Source organism: Colias eurytheme, chromosome 24 (genome assembly GCF_061535395.1).
Source record: "Colias eurytheme isolate Ceu_HAF_F1 chromosome 24, ilColEury1 Martin Lab GWU primary, whole genome shotgun sequence".
NCBI classification, from domain to species: domain Eukaryota; kingdom Metazoa; phylum Arthropoda; class Insecta; order Lepidoptera; family Pieridae; genus Colias; species Colias eurytheme.
The window spans coordinates 7797231-7809718 of record NC_143003.1 but is presented as its reverse complement, the minus strand read 5'-3'; the positions used below and the strand labels follow the sequence as shown (position 1 = coordinate 7809718).

General features: G+C 31.3%; 2 protein-coding genes across 2 annotated transcripts in view; one reads left to right on the top strand and one right to left on the bottom strand.

The window, feature by feature from the left end:
• Positions 1 to 12488, top strand: part of LOC149898051 (uncharacterized) — a 370187-nt gene that overhangs the window by 213314 nt on the left and 144385 nt on the right. The window lies entirely within an intron of this gene.
• LOC149898054 (serine protease snk-like) lies at positions 4167 to 5081 on the bottom strand. The gene has a single exon (XM_090115794.1). It carries the CDS (start codon positions 5079 to 5081, stop codon positions 4167 to 4169), a length of 915 nt encoding a protein of 304 aa, XP_089971920.1.

Below are 12488 nucleotides of genomic sequence, written 5' to 3'. Positions count from 1 at the left end.
ATCTATCCCACTTTACATTGTCGCATTCGATACAACAGTGCTCACTTAGCGATGGGATTGACTGGCGAATCCCATTCACCTGGTGAGCACAGAGCTGTCAATTACAAACAAACAGCTAGCAATCCCACTTTGCTTATCCCATACGTGCTTCAGTGTGTTGGATTTACTGTGAAAGTGATATTTTAAATGGTTTTCTTTATCACTATTTTTCTTACAAGCGAGCTTCTGCATATAATAAAACTGTTGTGTTAATTTAATAAGCGGGTAAGTGAATAAGTAGCAATTAATGTTTTAAATATGAAATAATAACAGACTATATAAGTATATTATATAGGTTCTATTCTACTAATATTGTAAATTCTAAAATTTGTATGTTTGTTGCTCCTTCACGCAAAACTGCTGAACCCATGTTCATAAAATTTGGCACACATATATAGATAATATGTGTATATATAAATTTACACATAGGATAAATTTTATTCCGGAAATCCCACAGGAACGGGAACTATGCGGGTTTTTCATTTACGCGGGCGAAGCCGTCGACAGAAAGCTAGTATATTAAAAGAACGCGTTATAAGAACGTCTGTGTTATATATTTCTAATATTATACAGAGAATAATGCACATGTTAATATAATGTTAAAGTTGGCAGAAAGTCAAGACAAAAGCGTCGATAACTCATTCGCTGAAAGCTGTGCATTTTATTTACGACTCTGTTGTATTTGATAAACAAAACAGTGTTACCCTTTCTGATAAAGTTACGACATTTAATTAATTGCCATAATTTATTATTTTATTCTTTAGATATCATCCAAAAATATATTGAACTAGCTGCTCCCCGCGGTTTCACCCCCGTAGCTTCGCTCCTGTTGATCGTAGCGTGATGATATATAGCCTATAACCTTCCTCGATAAATGAGCTTTCTAACACCGAAAGAATTTTTTAAATCGGACCAGTAGTTCCCGAGATTAGCGCGTTCAAACAAACAAACAAACAAACAAACAAACTCTTCAGCTTTATAATATTAGTATAGATAAAGTACCTATTTAACATCAAAGTGAAACTATAGGTAGGTATGTGTTTAATATATTCAAGAGATTGATGATTATTTTTTTACGTTTCGATTAACGATTAATACAAGTCTTTAAGTTATTTAAATATCTTAAATTGCTTCTTCTCACTGCACTGGATTAAAAATGTGCTATTTCGAATTTGTTTTGTACAGCATTTAGCGGAGGTTGTTTCCATTTGCCTCATTTAAAATTATGAAGGTATGTATTCGTTTAATATTTTCGGCAATATGTAGTTTTTATTTCATTTTTTCTAAAATTATAACATTCGATTTACTCCTTATAATATCAGTTATACTTTTTACTAGAGACAAATAAAAGTAACATTAAAATCAGTCCATTTGTAATTGTGTGTAGATTGACCTGACTTACCAAATATTTTTTATAAGCATTGTTCGATATAAAGATCGTTTAATACATTGAAAAAGTCCTTATAAAAATAAATATCTGCAGAAATGTAACATTTGAAACAAAATTATTTATATTTACCAAATAAATACGTTTTTAATTACATTTCAATCAAGCGTTTCATATTTAAGATGGAATTCAATAATATTGACGACTTGCAAGTTCGAAAACCGATCGCGAAATTAAATCTCTTATTAAAAGTGTCAAAGTGACCGGCGAATGAGATTGGAAAAGTTGTTTCTGAACGAAACAGATTTTACAGTTCATTCGATGTACATTTCTCGCTCAGTATGGATTTAATTTTATCAAGTTGGTAGTAAAGAAGCAATGTATTGCTAACAAGCGGGATAATCTAATAAATGCTTTCATAGTAAGGTCTGTAATATCGATGTATAATATCGATAATAATTATTATTGAATGAACAGAGTTGAAGCCGTTTCGGTTAATTGTTTAAGTGATGGAACAAGTTAAGCGACTGTTTACATTTATTAAACAGGCGTATTTAATTTTAAGTCCAACTTTTTGATATTTAAATATTTCTGTATTAATTTATACTTGAAAAATATTGTAGGAAAATGAGAAGTAATTTTGTAATTATTAAGTAATAATTTTACGAGTAAGTCGCGAATATATTTTTTCTATGGTTAAGTAAGATTGTAATTTGAAAAATAATCTTTCATTACTTAAACTTACAATGCAATAAATTATGTATAACTTTTTTAATAGAATAAAATTTCCCTCCACGTTATTTGCAGTTCATTCAAAAATTGTTGGTTAATTTCCCAGATTAATCAAACAGAAACAGAACAATACATGATTTTGTGAAATATTTATAATTTACGAACAAACAGACGTTACACAACACATTTCCTCTGGGGTTGGTCGCATTTGCATATTGTGTTACGGTTCAAGCGAAAATATTGACAAAATTTAATATTCCCAGTATAAATAAAGAAACACTGTTTATTTCCTTGTGTGAATGTAGTTGTATTAAACACAACCACTTTAAATGCTCATACGTATCATTTGAAATATTTTATTATCTATTCACATTACCACATAAAACATGTCGGTTCTAATACCGATACGAGCGTCTATTTGTACTTCTTTTTAGTGTATTTAATTTTACATTTATTTATTCGTATGAAACGTAATTTTTTATAATTAGCATTACATTGTTACGCACAATCAAGGTCTACCAACACAAAGCCTTCGTAAAGTCGTGATTGTAGTGGCATTATCAAGGGCAGTATCTGCTCAATTCAACTATACATTACTATATTTTGATGTACATAATTATGATTTATTTATTATTACTGTAACATCTACCTATATAAAATGTTAAAACTGATTTAATCTTGGTTCAACTAGGCGTATTTCATATAGGATCACTGAATCGTCGACATAACAATTAACCTTAACATTTTAATAAGTTCCTTATAAATTCTCACTTGTTACCTCATTATTTAAATAAATAACTCACATAAAAAGTTATCGATAGTTATTTAACTTTATAAATGAACCAGCCATTTGAAATTTGCCGAAATTCCAAACTTGCACTGCAACATTTCCATACATTCCCCGCAGACGCCAACCTTGACACGACGTATCTCAAGATAATATCCTCTTTGTTTCAGGTGAGAATACCGAATATTCGAGAAGAAAATGATAAAAACAGACGCTGGGAGTGTGTTAAGCCGTTTATCAGGACATTGGTTTCTAATGAAGCTTTTTATTTCTCTTTGCTTTTGTGATATGCATGTAAAGTTTATTTGTGTGAAATATTCTTACATTGATATTAAGTATAATATATTATCGAAGTTTTACGTAACAACAAGATTTTTTTGAATGAAATGGCCTGAGTTAGTTTGATTAGGTAAAAACTAAAATTAGAATAATTTGGAAAATCCAAAAGTGCACGCCTCATAATTTTTTTTTAATGAATATTTATTAATTATTATTTTTGTTTATTTAATAACAATTAAACCACATCGAATCAGACCCTGAAAAATGAAAGGGTTCTATTCCTGAGCATACTCAAGCGTAAGAGAAAAAAAAAGACTCGATTAGTAAAGTATTTCGGTCGCTAAAAAGGATCCGCACATACAGACACACGGACGTCCAAGACAGAACTTTTTTAAACTGTCTTTAACTAGTTTAAATAACAAAAATGACATCAAAAATATCATGAACGTTAAAAATAGTGTTTTTTCTTAATATGTGTGTGTATGTATTATCTTACAAGTGCAATGTATGATACATAAAGACATTTTAAGTTTGAAAAATCAGATGTTTTGCGCGAAGTGACAGTAGTACCCACCTCAACGCTTCGCTTATGAGGCGTGCAAAAAGCTTAAGTAAAAATGAAGCTGTCTATAAATAAAAGCTCAAAATTCTTATTCATTGTTCTTATCAAAGCACTGTGTGATAACATTTATTATTATAACTTCGTTATATTTCTGTTGCCTTAATATCTGCTATTAAAGTTCAAATATATGTCTGTTTGAAAATTTATTAAAAAGAAAAATATGATACATGTCGTGTAATTACGTACTTACAGTATCGCAAAGAGTATTTTTCTCGCCACAAAAACACTACATCTCACCATAAAATCCAATTATTTGCGTTACCCATAACAAAAAAACTAAGAACATATTTATTTTCGAAAAACTTCAATTAACTTCGATATCAAACTGGCCACACAATATCTTCAATCCAGTCAATATATTTAGACACTCTAGTATAAACACCCGGCGCCATCCTCCTCCCGCAATCCCTCCCAAATGACGTCACACCCACCAACACATGCAAAGGAAAAGTCCTCACACAGTCAACTCTATCCTGCATGTATTGTAAAGGCCCTCCAGAATCCCCCTGGCATGTATCCTTACCACCATTCTCGTAATCACCAGCACATAACTGCTCTTCTGTTATCCCTCTTGACAGAATCTTCCGTCTGATCAGAACCTTCATAGAATTATTGCAAATAGTGTCGTCTATAGCATCTACTTCTACTGCCATAAGCGTCTGGCTTCCGCTCGTCGCGCCAGACCTCGTGGTACCAAAGCCTATAGCTGTCAATTTTCTATCAGGGATCGTATCATTTAGTTGCAAGCATGCTATTCTTATATCTCTGCTGAGATTGAACGGTGGGTCAGCTCGCATTAACGCTATATCATGATATTTTGAAGGTGGTTTAAACCCTGGATGTGGTATTATTTCCGCGATATGGCTCTCCTGCGCTAGTTCCTCTACTTCATCGAATTCAAAGGTCGCTGTGCCGATTCTTAATATTCTAGCCGGACCTTCTATCGGGTCTTCTATGCAATGCGCAGCTGTGACTACCCATTTATCGCTGATGAGAGTTCCACCGCACTTCCACGCTAGTTTGGTCGAGTGATGGCCGAAACCAATGAGCACCATGTGTGGATAGAGGAGTAAATCAATTGGGACTCTAATCCTCTCAGTCGGATGCAGGACATTATGGCATTCAAGCATAGATAGAGCGTAGTTTCTGCAAGCTCGAAACGCTCTTTCACCGCTTGAAGTCGCTCCAAGAACTAACGCCGCGATAAGTAGGATTGACGTAACACAAATGACCATTTCCCATGAAAAATGTAAAACTAGGCTCCAGTTTTGTGCGCAGTGGGCGCCGCCGCGAGTGCTTATCAATAATTCGTTACGGGGAGTTAATGGTATGTGCATATTAGCTATTAAAGTAATCTCTCCGTTTCGAATGGATTTCGCGCGGTAGTAAGCAATGTTGTAATGTGTTTTTTGCGTTTATCTTGCTCCGCTTGTTTTAATTTTATCTAGTAAATATATGTGCTTCGCTTGGAGAGATGCGATTCGTATTTTCGAGTTTGTTTTTGATTAAACGTCGTATCATTACTTAGGTACTTATGTAGGTTATATCCTATGGTTATATCAAATACTGAAAAAATTTAGGAGGAATAATATATAATTTCAATTTTTAATTTTAATTGGATTATTCATATTTCACATATGGGAAGCATTACACATTATCAAATCGATTATGTAACGAATTGTGTTATAATAATGAAATACTATTAAAAATTAAAATTAACTAACAATAAATATGTACAGTTTTAGTGTTTTGTATGGAACCGTTAAATATAGTTACGACTTTAATTTTGATTACCTGTATATAAATGTTAATGAAATATGTTTGCTTGTCCGTTGTATTTCAACGTAATAGCTGTGCAGAATGGGATGGGTTCATCTCATTAGATATGCTTAGATTGTTTGTGATAAACAATTAAAATATAGTTAAGGTAATGATGTAGTATTGATTTATGTTATGTATGTTAATTAAATTAACCCTTATATCGGATTCAGCCATGTCTTATAAATAAATTAAATTGAAGGAAATTGATAATTCAAGTAAAAGGACATGATATTAAGTTCCTATGTCCCCAAGGGCCCTTATGTTATCAGACCCAGGCCCCATCGGGTCCCTACGGGGCTCAGGGATATCTTTGAAATGCAAATTCTAAGAAATGTGAAGCCGATTCATGTTAGTTATATTTTCCGATTTATTACTTTCAAGTAAGTATGTGTTTAAATGCTAATTTGTACATGGTTTTTTTAGTGACATAATATATTGATTAATCTATATATATAAAAATGAAACCCGTTTTCCTTGGTCACGGCATCACGCGTGAACGGGTGGACCGATTTCGATAATTCTTTTTTTATTATATTCCTTGAAGTACGAGGACGGTTTTTATGTAGAGAAAACGTAAATATGTACCACGGTTGAAGCCGGGGCGGACCGCTAGTATTTAATACGTAAGTATTTATACTGAACTTATTAATTATAACAATTAGATGTATTGAATTTTTTATTTGAAATGGATAAATTTATTGAACCGATTTTCAATATCATTTCAACCAAACTACGTGAAATTTCTGTAAGCGAAATATTATTATTTCAAAACACAAGGCAATACAAAAGTGAAGTAACTAATAATTGTTGCAGTTATAAATATCTACTGAAGTTAACTATTTTATTCAATACTTAGTAAAGATATTATAACTAGTATTCAACTTATGAAAATAAATATTTCAAATATAAAAATATCCAAGACTCTTTGAAGAATTCATTGAAGATCTATTACGTCATAAGCTAGTTACTTCTAAAGTATGTGAAACTCGAATAAATGTTGAAGAATGACAAAAGATGGCGGCGCGAAGTTTTAATAATCCGATAAACCTTGGAACTTATGTAATGGGAACGGGACATTCGTATTAATAATCTACTTTACTTGGGACTTTCAATGTTTGCGTCTAAAAATATAAATTGTTGGAAGAATTAGCCTTAACCTTACTTTGAAAATATATAATTACAATGTAAAATAGCTAAGTATATTTGCTTGAAAAGTAGTATAACATCTTTTTTTAGATTAATATATATAACTACTACTCGATAAAAGGACTATCTAACAGTGAAATAATTTTTCAAATGAAACCGTGGTTCCGGAGATAAGCGCAAACAAACAAACTGTTCAGTTTTATAAGATTACTAGCGACCCGCCCCGGCTTCGCACGGGTGCAATGCTGATACTAAATACACTACAGAAAAATTGTGAACGTTGTATAGGTATAAAAATATAGCGGCCCGCTCCGGCCTCCGGCATCGCACGGGTATAAAATACATAGCCGGGCGGCCGCAAACGCTACGTCCTGCAATTTTTAAATCTGTAATATCTTCGAAAATATTCACTTAAATCATACGGTGTAAAGGGCCATATAGATCTATATTAAATGAACAATGTATCCATGGTATTTAATTGGTTAAGGATTAATGCTGTATTGGTTAAAATCGCTTCGAAAATTAGCCATTATTTGTCGTAAAAAGTAAATGACAAAAAAAAGCTATTGTGGGTTATCCATAAGAGATAGACATATACCATCGCGGACTTTTCTGTAGACCTTTTCAATGTGTATAATACTTAGTACATTATTTTGATAAAACTCGTAGGGTTCAGCCTGCGTTTGCAATGTAAGCGGAATAAATGTAATTTTTTACGACATCACATTAGAAACCTCAAAAATAACAGTACTTCTCCACTACTTAATGGATCTTATTATACATATAAACCTTCCTCTTGAATCACTCTATCTATTAAAAAAAACCGCATCAAAATCCGTTGCGTAGTTTCAAAGATTTAAGCGTACAAAGGGACATAGGGACATAGGGACATAGGGACAGGGAAAGCGACTTTGTTTTATACTATGTAGTGATATCATGCACCTATACAATAACAATACTAAAGATATACCTAATTATTTTTGAAGATGGTTAAACGATCAGTTATAATATCACAAATTTATTATTAAGTTAAAACAAATACGTTTTTCCTGTTCAATTGCTTGGTAATCTATATTTTACGCAGATAATAATCTTCATTAACCATCCAATGCTGTTTGCGAGACTAATAAAAGAAAAATAAGAATATTTCCTCCAACGGTTGCTATGCCAGAAATATATTAAATGACGCTAATTTAGCATTGAGATATAATATTACTACGTATGGAGGAGACACCACGAACAAAATCTGTGCGCCATTTTTTTGCTCTAACTAAGTTTTAAAAATTATTATCTAGTTAGATACCTACTTACCGATGAAAGTTATTCCTTTGCACTTTTCCGTATTATTTGTATTATTTGTGCAATATCGTAACACACACGAAGGCATATTTGATGCGTTTCACTTTAAAACCATTAAAAAAAACCGCTCAACATAATGTCAACATACGCCATATGTTGAGCGGAACATAAGTGATGTAGGCGGTGTCGTCTCCATATTAATATTATCTCAATGTAATTTTGTTTATTTGAACGATATCCTAAACGGCTGAGTGATATATTAATAACTGTTAACTTGTTATGCCCCGCATTTTTACTCGCGATCAAAAAGTTTTATACTAAACTTTTATCTCATATGTAAATATTTAATTTCAATTTTTAATCCTCTGAATTTTACAAAAAATACTTCCTGATATTTATCCCTGGTCTTCATATATTTTCACTACAAATTTCATCCAAATCGGTGCTATGATTTAGCCGTAAAAGCCTTACACAGACAAGCTTTTGTATTCAAAAGCTAGATGGATTGTAAGTTGACATATAGACAGATTGATAAAAATAAAATTTTGAAACTTATTTTTGTAACTTAAAAGAATTTAACTCAATATTGTTCCAATGCAACGCTTGGCTGAGTAGACGCGAAAGAATCTTGAAGTATTCATGGAGGGCCGTGATCCCTCACTTTGTATGCTGCACTCGAGCTTGGAGCGTTGACATCCATGTATGTAATCGCTTAAAGTCGCAATGCACTTTTGTATTTGATCTAATGTTATTTAGATGTTTTAAAAAAAGTTTATTTAGCTTAAAAATACATCAACAATCGGTTACTCAAAATTTATAAGCAGGTACATAATTTTTTTACACAACCTCACCTATTCTTATCGTACCTGCTCTATATTTCTATAATAGAGTGTACCTATATATTCTTTATTAATAAATTATTTAACTGTAAAATAAATTAAACAAACAAAAGTACTTTACACATAATGCTCTTACAGTTTTATCAAAATATCATTCATACAATATTCATCCATTTTCTTGTAGGTACTAGATTTCAACTTGATATAAAATATCTCCATATAAATAATACATTTGGCTACATAAACTGCGAACTTGTCTAAAAACGCAAGCACAACACAAAGTTAGTCCACATAAACCCTTTAGGTGTGAAATTTCAACAACCCTTTGTGGTCCGAACTTGACTTGTTCTGCCCTGCGGCGTGCCTTTGATGTAAGACAACGTATCCTTATCAAAAATTAGAATGATAGAATATTATATATATGTGTAATATTACAACTAAATTATTAATTAAAACGTTTAAGAAACATGAAAAATCTCATGAAAAGTGGTAGGTATATGCAAAACTGATCCGATTTTTCGAAATATTTTTGTGAAAAAGTTCAACTCAATATTACTATTTTATATTAAGTGAATAAGTAGGTATAGATAAGGTATAGATTTCTAATTAATTTCGTATTTAAACTGAATCCATCTTTGTCACTAAGGTACTCTTTTAATCTTCTATTTTGTAAAAGATTTATATTATTTATAAATATAGATTTGATTTAAGGTTATACATTAAAACAATTATTATTAACAATAAGTCCCATACAAAAACAACCTTCTTTTATTTCCCATTTAACATCAAAGGATGTTTATAAAACGTTTGAGATCGAGTTATCAACAATTTCCTTTTTTATAAAGAAAAATCCGTAATATTTGTTGAATACAAGAAGTAATTATAAAAGTTAGGTAAGGGCACGTTGCCATGGCAACCGCGAGAGAACGAAAATTGAAACTTTGCGCATAATTAGAGGGTTGATTTATAGTGATACTTGTCAAGTTTGGAAATCAGTTAATTTTAGTTATGAATCTGTTGTTTACATTGTAATAATGGCGTTGGATTTATGTGTAAATCATTGAATGTTCTAGTCATGTAATACTCTCCTTCGAAACCAATATATCAATTGATATTAATGCTATGCTATACATATGCTATATATAATGGTTATAAGATATATATAACAGTTATTTTTATAATATTAGATATTAATAAGTCGTTTCTAAGAAAGTCATTAGAATTAAAACAATATTCTCGACATTTTCCATGAATATTCTTTACGTTTATAAAATCCCTACCAAAATTATGAGCGAATTATTAAAAGCAAATGTGATTTGTCTATCTATTTGTTCACGCCTAAACCACTGAACTGATTTTAATGAAAATAACTAGACGATAAAGTTAACATTTTTGTCAAGAAAACAAAATTTAAAGCTAGTACCTACTGGAAAATACATATTATATCATGATATACTTGAAGTGCGAGCAAAACCGCGGGCGAAAGGCTAGCATGTATTATCAACAACTTTTGTAGAGCTTTGTTCACAGAGTTTCGTTTGACTCATTTAGAATTAGTTTATTTAATGTTGTGAGTTAATCGTTTAGTTGTAGCTTAAACATTTAATATACTTCAGCCTAGCTTAAAGCATTTGAATTAGTTTAAACTGTGTTTTAAACTGAGTTTGTGTCATTTACTTTTGTTAGTTAAAGCTTTCTAACTATAGAAGTCGAATAACTATAGAAATATGTTGTTACACTTGAATATTTTAAAATTTATCTACGAAATCTAATATAATATAATATAACTTACATGTCTTTTCATCCCTTGTTCATTCTATTTTGATAATTTGTCGCCAAAAATCAAATTCCAACGATACTCATCAGGAAAATAATTTTAAAACCAGTCGAGAAGTTTGTCATGTGACTGATAACCTATTTTTATTATTAGTGCAGTAGTTGATATTTATTTCGTAACAAACAAACAATTAAGTTTTTCCTCTTAATAGTTTATTGTACAAGTTTATCTATACATACTATAATAATAGGTATTATAAAGCTGAAGAGGTTGTTTATTTGTTTGTTTGAAGGCGCTAATCTTAGGAACTACTGGTCCGATTTGAAAAATTCTTTCGGTGTTAGATAGCCCATTGATCGAGGCTATATACATCACGCTAAGACCAACAGAAGCTGAGCTACGCGGGTGAAACCGTGGAGCGCAGCTAGTATAGTTTTAAAGCAAAATAGAGTATAAAATCAAAGCTCCAATAACAATGTACGACACAGCCGATTGTAGTAATTAGGGTTGTATGGTATTTCATTATGATGGAACAATCGCAATTAGATTGGGAATTTGTGTCGGCTAATTTGTCACGCCGGCGGGAATGAGCGGACTGGAAACGATGCGGTTTGCACGCTTCTGTAGTTGTGTGATGTTAAATTAATAGTTTTATTTTTATTTTGACATGATTTTAATAACTGTGTTTAAAGCTGTATTCTGTTCAATGACAAGTTGTTTTCAATTCTTATAGTGTGAAGATTTTTAAAGCTATTCAATGAGCTAGTTTTCAATTTTAATTTGATTCGATCGAAAGAATATTATTTCTTCTCTATTTATTTATATAATATTTTGAAAGGCTTTTTTAACCTTTTTAATAAGTTTTCATACCTTCATCTACATTTATTTATTTATTGATCTAGATTTGTCATAGAAGGATTTTTCAATCGTCAAAATACAGGACTAATTTACTTACCAAAGAAAGAAGTTTGTACGGATAAAAGTCGGCAAGAGAATTTATAGCTCAGCAACTCTTTAATAATCCGTGGTTCATCTACCATAACGTAAAGGGCCAATATGTAATTATCTGTATTTTCTGTGGTATTTTTCGTAATAATGTACTTATACCTGCTTAGTGTATAATCAGCCTTAATTACATCAGAACTCCGCCCCATTGTTTTATGGGAGTCTTGACAGGAAACGAATCGATAGCTTCCCGTCGAAGGCCCGTGTTGTGGCCACTATTCATTTATTACATTATCCATGGGTTTTAATTGTATTTTTTATATATTAACTGTTTTTGTGTAGATTTGTTAAGGCTAGTTGGATAAACGCCTATTAAATTGGCGTTAAACCTACTTGTCTGTTTGAGAGTTTTTGTTACAATAAAATTAGCAACTCCTAAACTACAAATAGGAAACATTTGATTGCTAGTTGCTACTACAGGATCACAATTTCACGATAGATTAGTGATTATAGGACTTAAAATAAATATTTTCGTTTGTAGGTTTATCATGCGATTTAATAAAAATAGAAATAGTTAAATCAATAATGTTATCCTCGACACACAAAAAACTTACTTTTAGCATTTCAAATAAAACATATAATAAAAATAAATAAACTGTAAAAAAAAATATATTAGAATATCAAAATTCTAATGACAGACGGACGGTAACATCGTGTTTATATATAAATGGTTCTAACGTAAAACAATACCTGAACGAACAGCCGGACATGCCATTATTTATATATACGTAGTGGAAATCCAAATGAATAGGAAT

Excerpts from the sequence above, each read along its gene's own strand:
- LOC149898054 (XM_090115794.1), bottom strand. The coding sequence starts at position 5,081 with ATGGTCATTTGTGTTACGTCAATCCTACTTATCGCGGCGTTAGTTCTT.